Here is a 26,525-nt window from a genome sequence, read left to right on the forward strand (position 1 = left end):
ATAGTTCATTCACTGTTCTATGTGACATTTTAAAAACCTGAGCAAACAGTATTATTCTTGGAAAAGAAAAGCTCTTTCTCACTGGGTTCAGGATTTAGGAACAATATTGAATTGATCTGGATCAGAAAATTGTCTCCGAAAACCTGAAATGAATTCAAACATTCGGAAGATGATCTCCCCTCTTACTTCCTGCCTCGGCCTTCGGCTGTGTTCTTTGAGTGGTCCTGGATCCTCACTCGCGCTGCATGTGATCGGATGCATCCCAGAGCCACAGCTCACTTCCAGAGCTTTTGCCAGAGCCCGGGCTTACCCACACTCCACATTCCACGGCTGTGCGAGGCTTCTCTGCCCTGAGGTAGAGCCCTGTCCGTGAGAAGCGCCTTGTGATCATCCCACCAGGAACCGTCATCTCGGATGCCAAGATCACTCGTCTATCTCACTATGTCTTCACCCCCCCCAACAAATAAATTGGTGCTTTTAGGTGAATGAAGCTCTCCTGCCTTACCCTTCAGGCAAAATTCTTACATCCCTTGGGGTGACAAAAGTTCATATCCCTTTCTGCCCCTAGAAGCAAAAAAAAAAAAAAAAAAAAAAAGACTAAGATGCATCATTAATCATGCAAACTGTCTACTGCCACAGTGCCAAGAAAATGATCATTCCCATACCAGCCATCAATATTCCTGACACCTGTCTGAAAACGCAGGTCATGCATATCCATCTGCCTTTAAAGAAGTGTCAATGTGCAAACATCCTTTCACTATTTTTAGGGTCATGTTAAAATTATTCATCACCCACCTGTCAGTTCATCCAATTTGTCATATTATCCCGACTACCAATGTCTATTACTGGTCATTTCCCTTTCGCATTGTGTTTTTAGAGCATTAGGGTAGAGGATGTTTTTGAAACTGTCAGATATGTAAGAGGCAGTGAAATCTTGCTATAGGGCCAGAGTTCTCACCAGCAAATTAACAATGCTCAGTGTCTCCCCAGGCTTAATGGAAAATGTGTACATCTGGGGTTTTTGTGTCTGGTGCAAGTTCTACTACCATCTAACTTGCAGTAAATAACTTTCATTAAAAACACCACAATATTCCTGTCTTGGGACATGATTTCCAAAAGGTTAAAAACAAGCCTTTTTAAATTAAGAAGTTAATGCAAAACTTTTCTGATAAAACCATCAAAATGCAACCATTTTGTTCTTTGAAAAAATTACAATTAAATTAAAATTTTGATAGGAAGATAGGATTCAGCATCAGAAACTTAAACCCTATGATGGTACATCTCATCCTTTATTCTTAATATGAAAGTCATAATCCCTAAAATGGGCAAGTCAGATTTTTTACTGATCTTAAGTAGTTTTAACATTTCTTTTCTTTCACATCTAATATAATTTTAAAGCTAGTATAACTCACCCTTTTTTCCCCTCTTTTATCTGTGTCCTCTGCTAACACCCGTAAAATGGATTCTGGTATCTTTGAATAAGGGAGGCATTTCCACCAATTTTCCAGGTGGGAAAATTGCAGGATTGAAATTTACTGCATCCTTGATTCTAGTCATTGCCATTATAGGGCCCAGGGAGACCTGTGGCAGCTCCTGCATCTGATCATAACCTCCCTGGGCCTTAGTGTTCTTTTTGTTGTTGTTGTTTGTTTTTATTATTGAATTTAATTAATTAACAGACAGTGTATTATTAGTTTCAGAGGTAGAGGTCAGTGATTCATTCAATGTAACCCCCATTGCTCATCCCGCCACGTGCCCTCCTTAGTGCCCGTCACCCAGTTACTCCGTCCCCCCATCCTCTCCTAGAGTTCAGAGTCGCTTATGGTTTTGTCTCTCTTTGATTTTGTCTTATTTTATTCTTCCCTGCCTTTGGCTGCTATCCTCTGTCTTGTTCCTTAACTTCCACATATGAGTGAAATAACTGATAACTGTCTTCCTTTGAATGACTAATTTTGCCTAGCATAATACCTTCTAGTTCCATCCACTTTGTTGCAAGTGGTTAGATTTCTTTTTTTTTTTTTTCTTTTCTTTTTTTTCTTTTCTTTTCATTTCTTTTCTTTTCTTTTCTTTTTTTCTTTTCTTTTTTTGACAGCTAGCCTTAGTGTTCTTACGTGAAAATCACAGGTCTTATATAGGTGATCTCAATGTCTCCCAGGTAAGAGTCTCATCTATAACCTAGACAGTGATGACATATAAAAAAGCCACAGACTGAAGTGTTCAGTCCTTGCTAAACAATGACTTCCCCCCGAATTTGCATAAATAGGATGAAATCCTGAAAATGATTAGCAGATTAGTACAGTGTCTCTTCAGAATCCTCCTGCTACAGTCAACAACAGTGCCCCAAGTTCATCAAAATAAATTCTTTTTTTTTCATCAAAATAAATTCTAAGCTTAGAACAGTGCCAGTTATTTGCAGATTTGCAGACACTATCAAGTGACGTAAGTTTAACCGTGACACCCTTGAAGTAAAGTGCCCTGGTTCTCTGGATGGTGGTACCCAGGACTTCAGAGAAGAGTTACAACAAAACAACGTGAGACCCATGATATCTGCTCACGTGGAAGATGCAGTGTCTTAAAGAGATTGTTATTAGTCAATTATTTGGATTCAGAATTTTAATTGGTGAGCATCGTATGAGGGGCCATCTGTTCCTCACTGGCATGGTCATGTTTTCTTCTTTCTTTCTTTCCTTCTTTTCTTCTTTTTGGAAACAAGGACTCAGAGGCAGACTACACCCAAGTCTCTCTCTAACATTAAATTCAGAGAGGCTCTTACTCTAATAAGCACTCTTATACTAAATGATGACTGTTCAAATAACTTTTTCTACAACAAATAGAAAATAAAGCATTAGGGGTATTAAAGTAGAAACAAAATAACAGAAAATCATATTCATTTTTTTTTTACCTTGTGTCATCTACTATATATATACAACACACTGACTTATCTCCTCACAACCTGCCTGGGGAAGAGGTATAATTAGTCCTTTCTAGAAATAAGAAATACGCATTCTGGAGATGCGTATGTAATAGAGTAGATGTTCAAGCCGATGGAGTAACGATGACTGTCAATACAAGTCAGGGGTGTCACGGAGAAGGTGGTTGCATTGGGTTCACCTGGCAGAGGAGACAAAAGATGATTATAAACATAGGGAACAGCACTGATAAAGGCAAAAAGGCTTTGATAAGCAGGCATTTTTAGGGAAAGCAAATAGTTTGGGGTGACTAAAGCATAGATAAGAAGGAGAAATAAATGGACTAAAATTGGAATAGTGGTTTGGAGCTTCAAACAAGTCTCTTTTCTCATTAGCAAGGAAAGGAAAAATTTGTCCTCTGTTCAATAGAGGTACAGTGAGGTATCTTAAATGATGTCATATTCTTTATTTAAAAAAAAAATACTGGGATCCCTGGGTGGCGCAGCGGTTTGGCGCCTGCCTTTGGCCCAGGGTGTGATCCTGGAGACCCGGGATCGAGTCCCATGTCGGGCTCCCGGTGCATGGAGCCTGCTTCTCCCTCTGCCTGTGTCTCTGCCTCTCTCTCTCTCTCTGTGTGTGACTATCATGAATAAATAAATAAAATCTTTAAAAAAAAAAAAATACTGGCAGCAAAGTGAGGAATAAGCTAGAGAGGAAGAATCCTAGGCAAGATGATGTTGGATATGGAATATGGTATTATGGAATATGAACTATGGTAATATGGATATGGAATATGGTATTAACCAAACAGAGGACAATGAGGTTTGAATGTTGCAGATGGTGACTGCAATAGAGAAGAAACAGACTTCGTGTGGATTCAGGAGATGAAAGGTCACCAAATTTGAGAACTGATCAGATATGAATGCCAAGAGAAGGGGAGAACTGATGGGAAGTTTCCTCAGTATGAGGAAGAGGAGACTACTTCACTGGTTTTTTTCCCCTGCTTTGCTCAAGGGCATCAACATCTAAGTAAACATATGAGGCTGGAGGTCTAGAGAGAAATAGAATTTAAAATAATGAAGCAATAATCCTCAAGGAGAAGTTGAGTCTGAGGGTGCCAGGGAACTCAGGTACTGTGAAAAGCAAAGACGACCAAGAATCAATCCCCAGGGAGCAGTGGGGCCTGAAACAGGGAGCTCTGGAAGCAGGTGGAAACCGTGGAAACATTCACTAGACTCTCTCCTTTGTTTCCTTTCTTCCTTCTTCGCATTTCTTAAAACTTGAAAGTCAAATAAATGATCATTTCACTCTGAGAGTTGTATTTAAAAACCCCCTTCTCATTGGAAAACTTGTCTTTTGTTTTGGTTTGGTTTGGTTTGTTTTTTTCTGGACAGTTATGTCTAACCTAGCTTTTTCTATGCTCTCAGAGATGCCTTTCCCTCGTATCTTCCCCTAGCAGGACCCTTCATGCCATTCATGAGAAAGCCTGCTTGACCACCCTACTTGATGTCCACCTGCACCCTATGCATTCTCTCTGCCAATATTATGTTTGCTTTTCTTCACGGTGTTGAGGGAGAACAGAATTGTGTATGTGTTTTTACCTTTTTGTTTTCTGTCTTCTTTTGGAACAATATAAACTCCATGAAGGCAGAGAATTTTTCTTCTTCTGTAAAAGCAGTGTCTGGAACAAATGCCTGGTGTATAGTAGACACTAAATAATTATTTGTTGAATAAAATAAGACTGACCGTCACCTTTCTAGAAACAAAACTATGTGAATTTTTAAAGGAAGCTCCATATCAAATTAATGTCACTTTTGTTCTTGGGAGATTTTGACCATATTAATATTTTTATCATTTTATACGACTTTTAGTGTAAAACTGCAGAAACAGAAGTTGCTAAAAGATATATATATACATTTTCACCCCTAAAAATGTATTTCAGCTTGAGGGTTTATTTTTTTTATCTCTATTGGGCATTTAAAAAACATTTTAAGGAAGGACCTGTATAGAAAATATAATTCTAAACATTGCTTTGGAAGTAATAGCAAAGACTGTTTACTAAAAGGGGAAGAAAGAGACCTTCATATGCAAATGTATGGCATTTGAAAATGTCATATAGCTACATCTACATATAAATAAGCTGCTCTCTGAATTTCCAGGGAAGGGAGACTTTGTAGAGTATCAGCTAATTTCTATATCAAAATAAAATAAACTGATAGAGTAGCAATGAGTCGAGACATGGAGAAACGCATCTTCACTACCTCTTCGTACGTTTGTGGCACTTCAGGTCATAGACCACCTGGCCAAATTCAAACCAAAATGAAATCAAATCCCACAATACTTGATGAGTAATAGAAATGAACAAGCTAGAAGAAAAGGGATTCACAGATGAAAAAAAAAAAAAAAGGAATGAAAAAAGAGAGACAACTTCCTATCAAGTATTTGCTTCCTTCTAAATATTGACAAAGAAATAAAGGGCCTCGTGACGTCTTCTCCACTTAACCTTTATGCCAGGGATTGTTTTTCATGTGAAATCTTAAAGGTTGTGCCAGAAAAGCAAAGACTTATAATTTTTACCTCTTTCCTATTTCATATTTGTTCCATTGCCTTAGTACAAAATAGTTTACTTCGGAAAAATCCCTCTGGTAAACCAGAGTATGTAAACTACCAGATGGGGATAAGTGACTCCTTTATATTAAATGAAGTATCCTTCCAGGACACCAGGGTACCACTCTACAAAGCATATTTTTTTCTGCACTGTTTGGGGGCTCCTTGCTTCTGGAAAAGTTAACTAGTCTCATCCATCCAAACAGGCAGCCCAGCCCGTTCACGGGCACTAGGTACCCAGGTGTGATTTTTACAGTAGGTCATTTGTCCCTTTCCAAGTTAAGGCTATAGAATTCATCACAGGGAAAAAAAAACTTAGTAAATTATCTTATGCAGCTTTTACTGGCCATTTTATGGAGTCCACCTGGGAATTGTGTTTCCCTAACAGGAGGAGCTACCTGCTATGTGTCAGGTCGCGCCTGCATCACAATTGCATCTTGGATGCTTAAAAGTTTAACAAAGCCTGCCCTCATCCTCGCCGGGCATATTTACAAGGGCGCTGGGGCTAAGGAAATAAGCTTCTAGAATGATTACTGAAGGGAAACACTAGGGGAAAAAAAAGAAGTTAAGAAGTTTTAATAAGTGTAAGGTGTCAATGTGGAAGAAAAGGGAAAATGCAATAGTCAAAGGAACCCAAGAAATCAGAATGGTCTTCAAATGGATAATATAATTGCTACCTTTTATTGAATATGGCTGATTGCTTGGCATTTCATTAGTGCTTCTCTGAAAGGACTCTCCAATGAAGGAATTATTATCACCATTGTAAAGACAAAGAAATTTAGGCTCAGAAAGTTTAAGCGATTTCCCCAAGGTCACCTCACCAGTAAGAAGTCAAAAAAATGTGTAAACTGATACTGCAAAGCTGGCTAATCTCTTCTCATTACACCAGCCTGCCTCTTGGCATATAGAGTAACAGGGAAAAGGGTAGCAGGATGCATGTTGGCTACATTTGAACTATGCAGTCAGTCTCTTGCGGCAGATATTAAGGAAACCAAAAGCAAATCCTTTATGAGGATTAAAAATATCAAATCAAAGAACATGTTCAGAAAACTAAAAAAGGAAAAAGAAGTAGACAAAATTTTGTTGACTTTTTGCTGAAATGTGCTGACATTTGGAGATATTTATGTTTTTCCGAACATCTGGTGGATATTAGTATGTTTTTATTCACAATCTTCCATTATTAATGATAAAAAGAAGCTGAGTAATTATGATATACTGCCACAATGAATGAATATTATGCATGTTTTTTCCAGCGTATTACAGAGTCTCATCATTCCATCAAATATAAAAACATAAAGTTATTTTTAAAAAGTGGAACATGGATGTTATCTTCTTGTAACAAGCTTCTTTCCATCAGAATAGATCATATTGAGTCAGCAACTCTTGTATCTAAGACATAAGAATACATTTCAAGTCATAAGATCTGTTATTAATAAGTGATTCAAATTACACTATTAATACTGCCTTTAGTTTGAAAAATGGCCTAAATCTCTTTTATTTTTTTGTTTTGCCAAGAGATAATTCCATTTCTTTTATAGAACTTCATGGAAGAGAGATTATTTTATTAGACTTAGAGACACCATGGCTTTGTCTCCTTTGTAGATTGTCAAAATGAAGTATACCTTTACTGACTCTATAATCCTACTCCCTGGCTTTTATCGAGGGTTCCTTCATCTACTCAGAGCTCTTACAAGTATCTACTACTGAATATAATTGAATCGCTTCCATAAAACACCAGCAACAGCATATCCCCAAAGGCTGGCAAAGACCACCATGACAGTGGAACTACAGTTCCTGACGGAGAGGCAGCCTCTCTATGAGTGGGAACACTACACATATTTGCATGTGCCAGTAGGTGGGTGTCTACTTTATAGCGGGATGGGATAGTAGCTTTTATGGCATGTTCTGCGCTCCTCAGACCATACCCTCTACCCTCATTTCCTTCCCCTATGCTCCAGAAACTGCCAGTCTCCCTACTAACTGTGCTCTATCTGCCATCTGCGTTTTTGTATATATTGTTCCAACATGGGACACTCACATGCTCACATTTGTCTGATTCTTATTTATTCTTCATGTTTCAGCTTTGATAATCTTCCTCTGGGGATGGTGATGATTATGACAGTCACTGTCATTTATTGAGGACTTACTATGTGCCAGGCGCTGTGCTTAATTAAGGACTTACTATGTGCCAGGTGCTGTGCTTAATTAATAAATCCTTCTTTACATTTAAAAGCTCACTTACTCATTACACATATTGGTTAAAAATACCTATAATCCACTAGGTACTTACTGTGTGTTAGGTGTTGCTTTAAATGTTTCACAGCCATGCATAACGGTTAAATAACTTGGTTGTGGTCACAGAGTTGGGGAGTGTGGTGCAGGGAACCAAAATTGAACCATTAGGTCAATCTCCCAAGCCCATGATCTTATTGCCCCACAAGTGTTCATAGGTAGGACCATCATTTCAACTGTTTTGAAAATGAAGAAGTAGAGGCCCTTCACTCCCCACCTTCACCCTGGGTCTCTACATAAGTTCTTCCACATGCTGTTTGGCCTTTCTCCTTACCCGGCATCATATCGTGTTGTGTCTGCCATTTTGCTTTTCCGTTTCCTTCTTGCTTGATGAGGAAACAGAAGCCTTGAGGAGTGAAATCACTTGCCAAAAGACAATTAATGATACTAAATGTCCATGCTGAGATTTGGGCTCTCTCTGCTCCGATGTCTGCATTTTTCCCTCTGCTGAATAATCTCTTGTAAATGTGAGCCAGGGAGTTTCTCCACAGATGTGCATGCCAGTGAAAATGAAAGCAAAGTGACTTGCAAGGATACAGAAAATATCTCTAGGTCTATTGCCTCATTCTTGTTGGGACTATTGCTTCATTCTTGTTTGGTCCCTTTAGATACGTTTTAAAACATGACTATGAGGACATGTGAGGACAATCAATAATAACTAAAATGTTTATTAAGCGCTTATTGTTTGCCAGCTATTGTTCAGAGGATTTTATGTGGATATTCCCATTCGTTCTTCCCAATAACCCCATAAACGCTATTATCACCCCCGTTTTACAGACGAGGAAACTGATCCACAGAGGGGTATGTGACTTGCTTTAAATCCACAACTGGTAGGTGCAGGAATCAGATTTTGAACTTACTTTGACACGACTCTTCACTTGTAGGAGAAATGACATTATTTTCATTGTTACCAAAAATTCACTGTCAATTACCAAAACTATTTGACTCATATAACATATCAATTGTGTATTATGGACTAATAGCAAACGTGACTTATGTTCAATACCCTTCAGAGAATACTTACAAATACTTAGCGAATTAAGAGAGAAATGAGTGTGCCTAAAGCACTTCATGCTCGTACTTTGCTCCTAATTTCTTTGGAATGACCTAGCTTGAAAAGATGATAAAGGGTTTGTATGGGCCCAACTTTGCTTAGCACAAAGACAGATGGGATCTTGAGACTCTGCAAAGCTGTTCCTTCATCTTCGCTGTATAAACTGATCTTTAATTGGTGTGGAAGATTCATTATTCTGATTCTCAAAGATTCCCACACTGTATGTGTTTAAGCTGGGCCGGGCTCTGAAAAGACAGTCTTGTCATGTCTGAGCACAGTAGGGACACCATGGTAGTGCTTCCAGTGACCTGAGACCAATCAAAAATAGAGATATGAAAGAAGTTCTGACCCTCAAAAACAATTAGTTCATCCCTGGCACTGGCAACTATGATCGAAAAGATTGTGGAGCTCCAAGAGCATGGAGTGTATACTCAGTCAAGTTTGGGAACTAGAGAATCTGTTTTTTTAAAAACAGTATGAGAGCATGAAGACCGTCAGTATTGAAGCTTTAATAAGCTAAGGGAAGTATGATTTCACATTTCTACTAGGAGAGGTTGTTAGTAAGTAATAAAAAGTTTTAAATCTAAGCTAATTGACTAAGAGTAAATTATATGTGTGTGTGTGTGTGTGTGTGTATGTGTACATAGAGAGAGATAGATTTTATTTATTTGAGAGAGAGAGCACAAGTGGAGGGAGGAGCAAAGGGAGACAGAGACAAGCAGACTGCCTGCTTGAAGGGAAAACTTATGTGGGGCTCAATCCCAGGACTCTGAGATCATGACTTGAGCTAAAGTCAACTAACACAAGCTGTGGGCTTTTAATTAGTACAATTCTTGTCCAGATAGTCTGAAGGGCCTACTTAGCAGATACCATACTGAATAAGTGAGCCGTCCTGCTTATTTGCTATCAGCTTTTAGACACAGCCTGATATAAAGCTTAAAATAAAAAGAATATCCCATGTATCGTCTAATCCAAGTAAAGAGACTCAAACTCTATGTGTAGTAAAAAGACTAGAAGGAAATAAATGTTGACAGTGTTTTTCTTTAGGTTGTCAACAATGAGGTCTTTCTATCCTTCTTTTACTTTCTATATTTCCTACTATTCTTAAATCAATGCAAATTGCTTTTATAATGAAAAATACCCAATATACGTGATTTATAAGAAAAAAAAATATAGAAACTAAGCAAGTTAGCCCTCTCAAAAACACCCCACATTCTTCACATTAAATGATACACAGTTTCCTATTAGTAAGTGAACACCTATAGTCATAGCTATACCTACAAATTCAAGTGGAGGAGGAAGGCAATCATAGGGATCTCTCCAGGCCAAAGAAACATTTCTGTCTCAATTATCTATATCTTTCAGACAAAATTGTTTTCAGGCCTGGAATTATCCAGATGACTGCCTCTTTCATTTTTTCTCCTAACTCTACATGTACAACTCTAAGACAATCCTTTACTATTGAAAAAATTGTAAAGAAAACACCAGATTAAAAAGGGAAACACACAGAAATATGGGGTTATGGGTATATGAGAATTCTTTGTACATCTTTGTAACTCTTCTATAAATGTAAACTATTCTAAAAAAAAAAAAAAGTTCATTTAAAAAAAGTGAAAACACATGGCCTCTGCTAGTTTTCTGCCTTTGAGCTACTATACATTAGGGAATAATTGACTATTTCTGGGTTCTACTTCCTAATATATTAAGAAAAAAAAATACACATGCACACACACATTCATGTCCATTACCTAATGTTTAAAGGTGAGCTACAAAAAAACTTTCAGAAATGTAAATCATTAAACAAAATGAAATAATAATTCAATAATCTTTTGGCCAAAATAGAACCTATTTTATATAATGGAAATTGAAGATGGCAAATCTACAAACTTCTCATCTTTAAATAATTTATGTTTTCTTGTGATAATTTTTTCAAAAAGAGAGAAAAGTAGAAAAGTGCTTTGCTTAAAAGCATGCCTCAGAGATGTTTTTTCACAGTCTAATTTTTCCCTTTCATGTCATGATATTTTTTATCTTGCCTTTAAATTTACATCTTCAGGTCCCCTGTAGACCATTATAAATGTCCTTCCTCCTACTTTAGATGTCCTTTCTCCTACTAAAGATTTCCATTTAATAATCATAAATTTGCTTAATATTATGAATAGGCATTTCACCGTTTCACCCCTTAATAGTTTTCTTACTAAACTGTGAATTTATTCCAGTTAACATCAGTTGTATTGTATACATACCCAAACATAAACATAGAATTTTCAAAAATCATAATCAGAGATCGATCCTGCTTATACATCAGAGCTTAATTGATCCTCCTCCAGTCTTCTCCATTACACAAAAAAACACTACCCAGATTTTCAAGCCAAAGCCGAGGCATCCTTGATTCATTCCTCCCATGTTACAGCACACAAACAAGTCATATTAAGTCTACCTTTAAGATTTATGTGCAATAGAAATTCTGTTGTTTCGTTTTCTCCCTTCATTGCTGCTACCCAAGTCCAAGACTTGAACATTCTCTTTCACCCACACTACTGCAGTGGTATCCTATTTGTTCTCTGTCCTTTCCCTTTTCCCTCTATGACACATTATTTTTATCGGTCAGATCTGCTCAAAACTATCCAAATGGTTGCCCACTGCACTTTAAGTTGGTACTCCTTAACATGACCTACAAAGTTTCACATAAAAAGGAACTCACCTATTCTCTGATTCATCCTGGCCCTCTGTCTACTCCACCTGACACCCCCTACTCTAGCTACAATGTGGTTCCTGGAACACTTCTTTCCTACATTAGAGTCTTTTTCCATTTGTGTCATTCTCTCAGGCCAGAGAGTCTTCCCATGGCTCTTCTCCTAGCAGGCTCTTATTCATCCGTCCTTCTTCAATATGCCTTCTCTCACTCTCTAAAGTAGATCTTCCACCCTAGTCTGCTATATCTAAATACTCTATTTTTCCCTGTAACATTTCTAATGGAGATGTTGGGTATTTGTTTTTTCTTCATTGTGCAGACTGCCCATCTCTCTCTACTATCTATGCCCTTCAGGAGACCAATTTTGTCTGTTTGACTCACCACTGTATATCCTGTACTTGTAGTAATTGGCATATAGGAGGAGATCAGTCAATATTTTTAATTGAATAAATAAATTGGTGAATTAATTAGACATAGACAGGACCGAGGTCTAGTAAATTTCAAAACATCATAAGAGAAAAATATGTTTCTCATCTACTATGGATCCAAAGGTCTACGTAATCATATTAACAGCCAAAGGTTGTAGGTTGATACTGACGGCAATCATTGCAGGAAAAGTGAGGTGCTTTGTTTGAATTATCTATGCTATACTCCACTCCCATTTCTGGACATAGTCATCTTGTGCTTTTTCTATTTCAAAATAAATGGTTCCTTATAAGCTCTAATTCTAAATGTCAGCTGTTTTATTTCTAATGGATAGAATAAGTGTTTGACTTTCTCCAAATTCAAATTTGTACATGTTTTATAACCCCTATTGATTTCTTGAGTGGTTAACCGTGTACTTGGAGAGTGCAAAGTATACACTGGGAGTGTGTTAGACCTGTTAAAAGGTAAACTAACACTTAAGACCACAAAGTACCATTTAGTTAATAACTAATTTTAAGCCCTAAATGCTGTCCAAGTGGAAAGAAACCAAGATCCACACCTCATCCTTAACTATTTCTAGAGCGGTTTCTTATACTCAAAGTTATCACTGACGAGAAATTAAGGAAGTATCAGAAGCAAATCAGTTATTCAAAATTGGAAAGAAGAGAGAGAGAGAGAAGGCTTGAACCCATAGCTATTTAGAATATTTGAGGAATGAATTGTCCTAGATTTAAAAGATTTGCATTTTACTGAGGGATAACACTTCAAAAAAACATTTAATGTTCAAATTTTCTTAGTGGTGTACTATAAACTCCCATCCTTCCTGCTAAATAAACTAGCATTTTCTTAATGAGTCAATTCCATAAAGCATTACCTATTCAGGCATCCTGAAAATGCAAACAGAGGTAGTGTGGGAGATCATACACCACATGTGACCTGGAATCATTTTGTTGAAAGGTCATTGGTGTCAGTTTGATTCTTGGTCATTTGTTGTATGGCAATACAACATGATTTGTTGCATGACAAACTGATTATGCAAAATAACTGCCTTTCTTACAAGATGAATCAATCAATCAGAACCAAAAGTAGCCCCTTCCATGAAGTTCTACTTTCCTCTCAAAAATTCTTCTTTACTGAGGTTATTAGCATCCTTTGACATATCAGCACCTTTAAAACATAGTTTTTGTGCTGTGAATTCAGTGAACCACAGATATTTCAACATAAACTTAAACTAAGGTAACCATATGATTTATTACATAAACTCAAAAACTTTTGAGAGTAAAATTATGCTGAAAAAATAAACATAAACTGAGACTGTCCAAGTCATGTAGGAGCTGAAACCAATCTTTCAGCTCATTTTCACTGATTCTGTATAGGTTATTAGAAAAATATATTTCATTAGTGTAAGGGTTTGATTGCTAAACTGTAACTGTATTAGTTTGCTAAGGCTGTCAGAATACATTACCCCCAACTGGGTGACTTAAAACAACAGAAGTTTTTCATCTCATAGTTCTGGAGACTAAAAGTCTGAAATAAAGGTGTTGGCAGGGCCACACTCCCTCCAAAGGCTCAAAGAGAAGAGAAATTCTTCCTTGACCCTTCCAGCTCCTGGTGGCTCCTGTATTCCCTGGCTTGTCGTGGTATTACTCCGATCTCTGCTTCCATCTTCACATGACTCCACTGTGTGCCTTCGTGTAGCCTTCTTATAAGAACAGTCATTGGATTCAGGGTTCGGTATGGTCTAATTCAGTATGAACTCATCTGAACTAATTATTTCCAAATAAGATCACATTCTGAAGTTCCAGCTGGGTGTGAGTTTGGGGGGGGGAGGGGGTACATTATTCAATACAGTGCAGTAACTAATAAAATATGTGGCTCTGTATTACCAAAAAATCATTAGACAAAAAGTTTTACTGAGGGTAAAAATTATATATATAAAATACTGGGCATGAGGAATACTTGTTCATTTGTATTATGTCTCTATTTTAACAAGCTAAATGGAGAAACTACATGGAAATCTATGATGGATTATCGCATCATTAAAAGTTTTAGGAAACAATACCACTTTTATTAGCTGTCTTAGTCTGCTTAAACACAAAGATACTTGATTTGTAGACATATACCAAGATATAATTGAGAAAACTATCAAAACAGAATAACTTTTTAATGCCATTAACCTGCTCAGGGGCTATATGCTATGTTCAGAAATTACTTCTTGGAAAAACTGTAAAGTTCTGCTTGGAATTGACTCCATGACTTTTTTATTGTCAGTTTTATATAGAATATTAATGTGAAATGTTAAGCCAACTTTCAAAAATACTCATAACACAATAAGCTACCTTTTTTGTTTCTTAAAATTATTTTGTTTCATCATCGAATATTAGAAAAGAGGGATCCCTGGGTGGCCCAGCGGTTTGGCGCCTGCCTTTGGCCCAGGGCGCGATCCTGGAGACCCGGGATCGAATCCCACGTCGGGCACCAGGTGCATGGAGCCCGCTTCTCCCTCTGCCTGTGTCTCTGCCTCTCTCTCTCTCTCTCTCTGTGACTATCATAAATAAATAAAAATTTAAAAAAAAAAAGAATATTAGAAAAGATGGTGTACCTTCTAACCCTTTCTTTTTTTTTTTTTTTTCCTTCTAACCCTTTCAATGAGAATCACTTACATTAATTTGGTCAGATACTAACATATGGCAGTACTCCAACTTTGTAAATGAATCCAAATCTACACTATAAATTTTCTAATTGCCCTTTTTGGGCCATGACATCATACCAGAGAAATGTGCAAACTCATCAACCCACCTATATTCGAGTTATTTATAGGTGTCTTTCTTGTCTTTTATGGTTAGCAACACATTTTTGCTCTCCAACCTTTTGCTTTTCACTGAGAAAGACTGAAGACGCACAGCAAATACAGCTTTTATTTGTGCTACTCCTGACATACTGAATACATACATTTTAGTGAGTATTCTAGAGTTCTCCACCATATTGAACCTTACATCTCATTTTTTAAAGGTTGATTGATTGATTGAGGGAGGACAGAGGAAGAGGGTGAGTGTGAGACAACCTCAAGCAGACTCCTCACCAAGCACGGAGCCAGACGCAAGGCTCAACCCTAAGTCCCTGACATCATGACCGGAGCCAAAGTCAAGAGTCAGATGATCAACTGACTGAACCACCCAAGTGCCCCCATTGTTTTAAGTAGGCTCCATGTCCAGCATGGAGCCCAATGCAGGGCTTAACTTCACAACCCTGAGATCAAGACCTGAGCTGAGATCAAGAGTCAGATATTTAATTGATTGAGCCACCCAGGCACCCCCTTACCTTGTCATTTAGAGTAGGGATTGTCTGTGACTTTAAGGACACATTACCTAGGTGCAACTGGCTCTTTGATGCACACAACTAAGAGGCACGAATCTTTTGAAAGTGGCCACACCAAGGTACCTGTGGCTTCCACATATGTTGTCCATGCCTATATTTTTTCATTTGTTCATACTAACTGTTGAATACTCACTTTGTGCCAGTCCTTGTTCTATATCCTGAAGATGTTACAGTAAACAGTACAGTCTTTACCCTAAGAGAAAGTATAGTCTAATGCAAAGCTTTCTCAGGTGCCCTGAATGAGTAACAGGTATGTTAGCTCATCAGTCCACCTTAGCTTTCGGGGAGCTTGGGTGGCTAGAGCCCCCAGGCTAGTGGTCTTCTTTTACCTAAAACCAAATGTTATCATTTTCTACGAGTGTCGTTATGTGAAAAATCTAAAGATGCCATTGTCCAATGCAACGTTTCCCAGAATGGAGTCTGCTGGGACAGTCCCACAAAATGTTCCTATAAAAGAGAGTTCCCTTAAATAAGAACATCCCATAATGTTTGTCCTTTCTTGTCCTCTCACAATACAGGTTAGCCTTTTAAGTACTCAGAAAAGGTGATCTAGGCTGACTAATCAGAATTTGGAAATCAGAGGCATTTAGGTGATAACAGAAGCCCTAAATTCATAGGGATCCCTTCAGGGAGAATGATTAAAGTATAAAAAAAGAAGAACTTTAGGAAGGCATCAACACTTGAAGAATCAGTTGGAAAAGAGAAGCCTACAAAATAGTCTAGGAAAAAAATAACCAAAAAAACAAGAGGTACACAGTACCTCCCCCTCTAGGGAGGAGAAAGCTTCAAAAAAGTGGAAGTGGTCACATGTATCAAATTACTGAGAGATTGGGACATTTGAAGTCAGAGAAGAGACTACTAATTTTATCAATAAAGATGTTGTGGGTTGACCATGATTACAGCAGTTTCTCTGAAGGGATTACCAGAGAGCAGTGGGTAAATAGTGAACGGGAGTTAGTGCAGGAAGTAAAGAATAGGAATAGAGATAACACTTTTATGAAGTTTAGCTTCTTATGAAGAAAAGGGAGACAAAAGGCCTACAAAAGGACATGCATTAAGAGAAGTTTATAAATTTTTATTTTAAGAAGGAAAACATTCAAAAATGTTTAAATGCTAGTGGCAAGGAGCAAGGAGTGAAGGAGAATTGAAGGTAAAGGAAAGGAAGGAGATCACTGATGGGGAGAGCCTTTGAGGAGGATGGAAAGGTTGGGATTCATGATGGTTTGGCCTCGGAAAAAGTATCTCTCCAAGGATAGAAGGAAAAAAAAAGAAAAGAACTGGTTTTCAGAGCAACAGTAGGATCCATGTGGGATAAAGAGTCAGGAATCATAAAAAGCAAATAATAAATAAGATATGGAGGCAGATATTGTCTTCTGTCTTCATGAGTTCTTAACTGCATGATCTGCGCATTATACTGGCAAGAACTGGCTTTGACCCCCGGTTCTGGTTATCGATTATGCAAATTTATAAGATAAAAAATTCAACCTATTTGAGCTCACATTTCTTCATTTATACAAAATGGGATTTTTAGAAATCTACCTTAAAGAGCCATAATAAGGAATACATTTTTATCATATAAAGTATTAACACAGTGTTGGGCATGTTGTAGATTCTCCAGTAAATGTAGATATATTTATCATCAGCTTGTCTTGCAAATCTATTTTCTTGGCTGTGTTTAGAAGACAACAAAATCATAGGGAGACAACCAATAGATACAGTATATAGCACAGTGCCAGACACATAGTAGGTACGCAAGAAATATTCATATAACAAATTACCAAAAGCCATTTTTTGTCCTATTTACATGGTTAAAACCTTTATTTCTGCTGCATGTAAGTGAATGTTCCAACCTAAATCCTCCTTTTACTCTCTGTTGGCAAATAACTTCGGAGTCATAGAGGAAAACAAATGTGTCACCTGAGAAGGTTAATCTGAACTATTTAACCATTTCTGCAAATGTGATCCATGAAGGGAAAAAATAGCTTGACTCACATAGTCCAGAAGGCAGAAGTGGACAGGAGCTGAACCCTCTGTCACTTGCTCTGTGATTTTCCCCCTTGTCACCAAACAGGCTCACTAAGAAAGGATGCCCAGTTAGCCACTGAGCAAATAAATTTGTCCAGAAATGCATAGATTTAGTTTAAGACCAAAGAAAGAAGGGTATTCTTGACATGAAATGGCCTCCCATACTTTTTTTTCTTTCTTTAAAGTTTGTAGTAAACTTTGTCTCCGAAGAGCAGCTTGGAAGTAAGGAGCGTTGCTGCAGCCAAAGCTCAGTGGGGAGAGCTCTAGCAAATTGCCCCAGATAAGCTTACAGCAACTCCAGCTCTGGACTCCTGAGAGGTTAATGATCCCTACCTCTTCTCAAGGCCTGATATTTATGAAGTGTTGTCAAAGACATCTAAAGTTCCCTAAAATACTATATTTTTAAAAGATCTTCAAGCTAAATCTTCTAAACCTATAGGAGTTACCCACTTGCTGAGAGTTAATAGGCTCTTGACTGAATGGTGAAGTTTGAAAATGCCCATTAGAGGCTGAGTACAATTTCTCCCAGTAGCCTGCTGGAGGGTGCTGCCATCCAAAGCCAGGAAGGGCATTTCGGGGCAAAAGATAGAGCAAATGGCTAAAAATCTGCTTATTTTTCTTTTAGTAATAAACAGATATATTCATATATATATTCATTTTATATTTTACATATATATATAGTCCATATATATATATTTCTTGGAGGTCCAGAATTTACAGCTAAATCTGTGATTTAGCCTTATGATGCCAAGTCCTGGAATTATAATAACTGTATTTGGATATCATAAGTTAAAATGTTTACATACAAGTTTCTTTCCCAAGATTGTACAGATTTCTCAGCTTTTATCTATGTAAATATATTACCAGTAGAAACTGAGATAATAAAACCTCATGCAAATAATCGTGCAATATTGTTGCATTTCAATCACTCCAGTCCCCAAATTACTATTTCTATTTCAGATGCTAGTACTTTTTCCAATTTAAATTCAAGCAATTCTTGAATAATGTCATTAAGGCCTTGCCTGAGAATGTATAACATGAAAATTAGTTTTCTTCAGCTTTATTTTAATTTTTATGTCCAATAGGAATATTTATATACACAAGTGGTAATATGGATAATCACATTCCACATCTTATATTTGTGCCTGGTCAATTGTCGGGTAAGAAAGAATTTCTCTCTATCTCTACCCATCCTACTCCCAACCCAGACCACTGCCTAAAATTTTGGATCCAAATAGTTTCAATGACTCTTCTGGGGAAAAAAAAAATTCAACTGGTAGGAGAAATGTTGAATTTGTAGCAAAGAACTTAGTTTCTGTTTTGAAGTTATTTTTTTCCAAATCTATAACAGAGATTAAATAATAAGGGACATTGTGACTGAGTCTCTGCTCTTTATAAAACTTGAGAATTGATTGTGTCCTTAAATGCCTTCATGTCCCTTCCACTAGCCTGTCACCGTTAGCTAGCATTCTCATTTGAATCTTTGTCATGGAGGCTTGAAAAAAGGGAAGACTCTTCTCATCTACTCATCTGTGCCTTCAAGAAACTATGACAGCAGGTGAAGTTATTATGGAATTTTTTAATTTTCAAGAACTCCTATTGCATTATATTCAGAAACTGTTCAATAGAAAGACTTTTCTGGTCTTTAAAAAACTTCTATTGCAATTCAAGCTAGATACAAGGCTTGACTGCCACCTCATATGTTTATTCCTAATAAGATGAGGAGAGAAAATCCTAAGAATTATATATCCTCTCTGAAACCAACTCTAATCAACAACGGGGACAATCATGATTTCACTTCTAAATTCATAATATGCTAGGTACAATATAAATATAATAGAAAGATGATTTTTCTTTGTCAGTTAAACCTTTTTCAAATGGCCTTGGAGCCATGGCAGTAAGTAGGGGACAGATCAATGAGTAATCACAACAGGTGTGCAAATACATGAGTACTTCAGTGCTGGGGTTTCCTTGTGCCATTATTAAATGTGAAAAAAAATAGAAGTATTATATAAACATATTCAAAATGGAAGATTTTAGTTTTCTGGAAAAGTATGGTACATTTTTGTGTGCTCACAGGAAAAGCTTGTTAAAAATATAATAAACGAAATGGTACTACTCATGTGCCTGTGCTTGTCAAAGATAATTAGCAATGTTAAAGCATGATGTTAAAAACTGAATTTAATCCACAAACATATTTTCCGCCAAAGGGAGATAATGCATAAAAGAGCTCACTTTATACTAGAATGCCTAAATTATAACCATTGTAAATATTGAAGATATTTTATACCCTTAGATAAAGTAAAATGTCCCCATAATTAAGGCAAAGTGATATTCATTATTTATTATACCTAAATAATGTTCCTATTTGTCTAATTCTTTTTCCCATCATATCAAAAACAATTTTACAATAAATATTGGTAAATATTTGTTGGTAATTTATTTGAAGTAAATATTAGCAGTAAAGATAAATATTACTCTCAAAGTGCAAAGAACCTAGAGATCTGAAACAATCAAATCTACCACACAATAACACTCTACAAAATCCGAGCAATAGTAAGAAGGGTTTTTTTTAACACCACCAGAAACTCACTACTTCACTATGCTCCTCACTCTCTTACTAAACAGCTCTAGTTGCTTAAAAATGTGCACTAGAAATTGGCTCCCTAAAACATCCACTGAATCCTCCACGTTACCTCTAGTTTAGAATCTTTCCAACCTACTCTGAAATCTGCGCAGAAGCAGGCCACTCCTCTGAAATCAGTGGCACAAGAGATAGGTAAATATTCCAAAGAAAGGCCTGATTAAAGCAAAGTAGGGTCATCTTCAGCGAAATATCATCTGACTATAGCCCCCTGACAGGCCTCCAGGACTGCAGGGCATCATGGGCCCGGCAGGTCCACTAGCCTGTAGGTGCAGGAATTTCATCTTACAAAACACCAGAACCCAGTAGGCTGGAGAAAGCTGACTTACGGAAAAAAGAAAAAAAAAGAAAAAAAAAAAAAACCACCCACAGAAAGTCAGAACCAATCAATTCAACTCATATGACATGTGTAACTATCAAATGGATGAGAAATCCAGGTGGTACTACAGGTAGTGCCACGTAGGCTACATAGAAGTCAAATTATTTGAAGACTGTTCAGAGAATAGAACATCAAAACAAGAGAAATGGGTTGACTGAGTATTTAGTAGCAATAAACACAAAAAGTTTTGTGCATCCATTTCTGCAACTGGGGAGTCTAGATTTGTAAGTTCAGGTTGGCTTCTCAGGGCAACACCACTCCAGAGAGCACTTGAATAGAGAACATGACTTTTAGAACCTTCTTTTGCAAGTGCTAACCCTTGACCAAGGAAACATTCTTTCTTTGAATGCATGGGTAATTTTAGTCAAGTTTTGCACTGTCGTATTTCTGCTTCAATCCATAATGTGTTGCTTTGATAGATTAATTCTTTGAACAACATCTTATTCCCAGCTTTCGGGGAAGAATAAGGCAGGGATAATGGTAAACACGCACGCACACACTCTGCACTATATTAAGTCTCTGAATTGCTCTGCCCCTTTTTTACCTCCCTCCCTTACTTGACTTATAAGGTAAGGTAAGGTAAGGTTTAGCACCTGCCTTCAGCCCAGGGGGTGATCCTGGGGTCCCGGGATCGAGTCCCACATCAGGCTCCCTGCATGGAGCCTGCTTCTCCCTCTGCCTGGGTCTCTGCCTCTCTCTCTCTCTCTCTCTCTCTCTCATAAATAAATAAAGTCTTTAAAAAAAAAAAAAAAAAGGATGCTCTGGCTAAGAAATGGTTCCTTAAAAGGGTCAGGATCTCTTTCAGAATAAATCATTTGTGAACTTTAAGTAGGAAACTGGTTGAAGATTTTAAACAAAAACATGAGAAGTTTCTACCATTGTCACTGTCTCTTTTAGTAAAAGGAGCACGACCCTTACATTAAACCTCTTTTTCAATGGAGGACAAAGAAATCGATGTCTAAATCATCAGCCACTATAGGAAACATACAAAGTTCCAAAGTATCATTTTTAGATGATTTTAAATCTTTAAATGCTTCAGGATTGCTTGAATACCTAGGCATAAACATCAGGGTTACAAATACTGTTGTCCATACACATATTTGGTTGGAATATTAGATTTCTGTGTCTCTATTCCTCTTAATATACTCAAATCTCATTTCTCAAATATGTCTATTGCATTACTAGAAGTGGTTATATATTCAGGTTTTCAATCAACTGGTTTACTTGGTTGGATTGACTATAAATTTGTTGACATATATTGATGATTCCTCATTTTCTTGCTCAGGGATCATTTCTTCTACTCATTTATTTTCAATCTCTCTAACTTTCTTATTTGACAGTATCCTGTGAACAGCATAACAGAACACTCCAAGCTCATAAGGAATGGTGTAAACTAATTAGCAGATTTTATGACGGAAACTATTCCCCTCACACGTGATCATCCTGTCCAGATAATGAATTTTATGAAAATATCTGGTTATTACCACACTAAGGCAACATCCTCCCTCAAACAAGCTCTCACTTTGTCCTTAGACTTTGGTTCATAGTCATGAATACGGTACAAAAAGAATATGGGGTAAGAGATGGAGTTAAAAATACAGTGGCCTAAAAATGGATTTTGAGTCAAGGAAATTCTTTGATCTTCTTCTGCAACTGACAAAAAGAAAAATAGTCCTAATAGGATGTGTTTGAAAAATACTATGCCTGAGATCACAATGCATAACTGAATGCAGGGAAGTTACAGAAAATTCTCCTGCATGCAGGTGTGCAGAAGCCCTGGAGGGTTACTAACAAACACTAAGTAGAAGTGTTGAATAGTTTGTTATGAGGAGAAGATCCAGAAATAAGAGTGAGAATCCGTGCTGGTTCGTTACATCAGCAGTGCGGCTGGCAAACACCACTGTCAAAGTCGTCTTTTTTTTTTTTTTTTTTTTTGTCAAAGTCGTCTTTAAGCAGCAGGTGCGCGGTTTGACCACGCTAGCTTGTGGCTTCCTGGCAGCAGCAACAGATGAGCCAGGTCTTCTCCGTGGATTCACAAATGACCACACGCCATCCCAGGGTGCATCAAAAAGGCAGGGTTGTCCTGATTCTATTTTGGTCACATATTTCCCAAGTTGGAAATTTCACCCAACATTATTTATCTCAGTTTATGCGTGTTTGCTCACTACAGCTGTAATTTGTTACCAAAAACACCGTGACATGAAAATTCCAGAGTAGCTTGGAGGAATGGGAGAAGCCAAAAGAGAAAATTTTGTATAGTTTTAGTCTTTTCCATGGAAGTGGTTCGTTCATTTTAATGATAATTCATCAAAGTAGAAATATAATATGACAATGTATAACAAATATAAAATAAACAAAATATCACCTAAATAGGTACAGAGACAGAAATACAGAACAGAAGAATGATTTAAATGTCATCTCCAGTCTCTCTAGCATAATTATGATAAATCCTTTATTAATTTGAGTCGTGGTTTGAAATATTACGCATCATACAAATGTGCATAAATATCCCCACACGGGAAAGCACTTAACATATTTTTTTCACTTAACATATTTAACAATATACTTCAAATTTTAAAGTTCTGCAGATGACTAACTAGATCTTAAAAGGTATGGATATTTTACAGCTCTGCTTAAACATAAATAATGCATTTGTCCGATTCACCCATATTAAAAGTATTTTTTCTCCTGATGAAGATACTCATCATCCATGACTGCCAGTATGAAACTATAAGGGTGCACTGTAATAAAAGCTATACCTGTATGTGAAATAATAGGAAATGATCTATTTCACAAAAACAGTAATGCATTTTTAATCTTCCACTACTGATGCTTCCATTACTTCTATTACTGTGGGATTGAAAAGTATCTCAGATTGAACTCAAGAAAATGAAGTTTTTCAGGTGCTTAGGCAAGAATTTTTTTTTTTAAGGCAAGAATTTTAAAGTCTGGTCAGGTCACAGATTATGGAAGAGACTCAAAAAAGGAAAACTTTATATTATAAAATGAACATCATCAAAAGACTATTTAGAGACAGCATGACATGTGAAGCCAACATATTTGGGCTAAAGGTCAGAAAAAAAAAGAGTTTAATGTCTTTGTAGAAACATAAGGAAACAAAACTTGTTAATGAGGGAGGAAGGAGTTCACTTTAGAAGGCAAACTCTCTCTTCATCCTAAGTTTAACTTTCACATCCCATCGTTCACACAGGCCAGCTCCCAGGCCCTGGCGTAACTTAGGGCATGCGGTACGTACTGTGTTAGTATCTACACAAATGGTTCTGAAATAACGTTTGCTCTTTCAATAGCTTTATTTTGGCAATAAAAAAATGTATGGGTGCTAGTAGAATTCCTGTTCACAGTAAATGAAAAAAGCCTGAAAGAATACATTTGTTACAATTTGCATTTAGTTTTGGAAAACGTCTGTTTAACAACTGAACACAGCCATATTTTAACTTTTAAGCTCCCACACTGAGAAAGTATCAAGGTATTACAGCAATTTACTCTCAGGGACATTATGCTGGCCTTTGAAATTCAAAAAATAAGATAGTTCTTCTTGAATTATTTTATGATCAATGCACAGTCCCTACACAAGGAAAATTAAAGCTGTCTAACAACTCACAGACACATCACTGGCTATTAAAGATGGGAGAAATTGCATAAAAGCATGAAAAGCACTGGGTAATTTTGCAGTTTCATCTCTAAACACAATTGTAAAGATGTCTGTCTTTCAATTCTTCTTCCCTCTTTCTTCTGAACCAGAGCCTTTTAGTTCTTACCCTTTTAAATATCTTTGCCTGCTATAGCTTTGCTTCTTAATGTACTGGTTGATCTTACTGGGCTGAGGAAGTATTTACAAGGGGTGCCTGCTTTTATCTGTATCCACAGAGAATGCTAACAAGCTAGAAGAAAGTGCAAGAGAGCACCACATCCCCTGCCCAGAACATTACAATGGTTTCTGCATGCATGGGAAGTGCGAACATTCTATCAACATGCAGGAGCCGTCTTGCAGGTAACGTTTTCGCTCTTTAACTCTTAAAATGTATGCAGTGAAAACAGAGGACCAAATTCTGGGTGTTTGTAAAGAATTGGATGGCATCCCCCCGCAGTGACCGGCAGCAAGGCGTTTCACTGCCTCTCCTGCACACACACACACGAAGACCATGAAATGTGTGCCTTACACACCCGAGCACTAAGTAACACACAGTTATGTGTACTTCTCTTGTAGAATTTTAAATTGTACCTTGGGCATTACCAGCTTCGTAAAGGCTCAGACCCCTGTTTCATTCCCCACTCTTTCCCATGGACATAGAGCAGCTCTTGGCACAGGACAGGTGCTTGTTAAGTCCTTCTGAGATGAATGGATGAGGACTTACTGTCCCTAAGAGGACATTATTGCTTTGGTGAGGTCATCTTTTCCAAAGTCCTTCTAATAAGCATTATCAGTCTTGGTTTTGCTGGGCACATACCTGTTATCCACAAGCCTCGTATAGTGAGATTGTTAGCCGTACCTCCCCAGATTCTAACTCAGTTGAGACACAAAGAAATTGCTTGTCCGGACTTAGTTAATCAATATAAATATCTGCTGAGTATTCATGAATAGAACATAATTATTGAGTTGGCAAAAAGATGGTAAAGCCAAGGTGAAAAACCAAATTTATTTTTTATTAAAGGAATATACAAGTATCCTATGATGAAATAGGTTGTCTATTATACAGCGAAGAGTTTCTCTCTCTCTCTTCCTCCTCCCCCTCCTCCTTCTCTCTGTCTCTCTCTCCCTTTCTCTCAAGAACTGTCTTCCTTTTATATTTTCCTTCACTGAATACACTAGCACGTTCCAGTGAAACCAGCTAGAGTGAACAAAACCAAGAGGTTGTTTCTGCTGCCCTGTCATCCTTAGCAGGGCCCCCAGTATTGAACCCTCCGAGGCAAAAGGAAAGGCCCCAGGATGCAGAAATTCCAAGTGAAATACTGAAACAATTGCACAAAGCCAAAGACAAGCTGATCCTTGCTGGTATTGTTATGTGAACAGTTTCTTCATTTCATTGTCAAATGCTAATTTTAACACGCAGATGGTCTCCTGGAGCTTTCTGATGAGGGTTGAGTAAGTGAGAAGTGGTGTTCATTCTCAGATGAATAGCACACGGGTTTATTTTGTGGAACTCTATTGCCTACACCATGATTATTATTTTTCCTCCTGAAATTTAGCTCTCTAACATGAGTAGGCAACTTTATGATCAACGAATTAAAGAAATTACTTATTATAGTCCTGGTCTAAATATTTTTCAACATTTGTCCTCACAGTAGCATAGAGAACGCTTTATCCAAAAATAAATAAATAGCCCCATTTTACCCCCACATCCTCAGAAACAAACCTTCTGTCAAGTAATCATGTCAGCTTAGGTCGATTAAAGAACAAGTTAAATAAAATCTGAAACTTGCCTGAAAAAAAAAAAAAAACAGTAAAAAGAACGATGGTTTCTGGACATCCACTGCTTCTCTATATCATCATCATCACAAACTATGTGGCAATCCTCCTGTCTTCAAAATCTTATTTTAAGTGTAAAAGAAACACCTCATATCTTTGAAACCCAACACAGAAAGGGATCTTGTTGAAAATAGAGAGTTGCTTGATGGGATGAGCACTGGGTGTTATTCTATATGTTGGCAAATTGAACACCAATAAAAAATAAATTAAAAAAAAAAGAAAAGAAAAGAGAGAGTTGTAACCTGTATCTACAGAGTAACATTTTAAAAAAAAAAGAAAAGAAAAGAAACCAACAGTCCGGATTTCACAATGAAGATAAAAGTGGTCTAGCCAGCTATAAAAATGAGCACACACACACCCCCAAAAAAAATGAGCCCAGCAGCTGCAGGTAACTGGACACTCTCATTTCTTCCAGGTGTGATGCTGGTTATACTGGACAACACTGTGAAAAAAAGGACTACAGTGTATTGTACGTTGTTCCCGGCCCCGTGCGATTTCAGTATGTCTTAATCGCAGCTGTGATTGGAACCATTCAGATTGCCGTCATCTGTGTGGTGGTCCTCTGCATCACCAGGTCAGTAGCAGTGCTCAGTCGGCCACCCCGATGCCGGAGTGTGCTGTTCCTCCT

At 37.4% G+C, this 26,525-nt stretch overlaps 1 protein-coding gene across 1 annotated transcript in view; it reads left to right on the forward strand.

Moving 5' to 3' along the window:
* Window positions 1-26,525, forward strand: part of TMEFF2 (transmembrane protein with EGF like and two follistatin like domains 2) — a 221,634-nt gene that overhangs the window by 191,365 nt on the left and 3,744 nt on the right. Inside the window, exons 8-9 of the mRNA XM_072813549.1 lie at window positions 24,298-24,421; window positions 26,313-26,471. Coding sequence (XP_072669650.1) covers window positions 24,298-24,421; window positions 26,313-26,471 — 283 coding nt within the window. The remainder of the gene's footprint in view (window positions 1-24,297; window positions 24,422-26,312; window positions 26,472-26,525) is intronic.

This window comes from Canis lupus, chromosome 36, assembly GCF_048164855.1.
Source record: "Canis lupus baileyi chromosome 36, mCanLup2.hap1, whole genome shotgun sequence".
Lineage (NCBI taxonomy): Eukaryota > Metazoa > Chordata > Mammalia > Carnivora > Canidae > Canis > Canis lupus.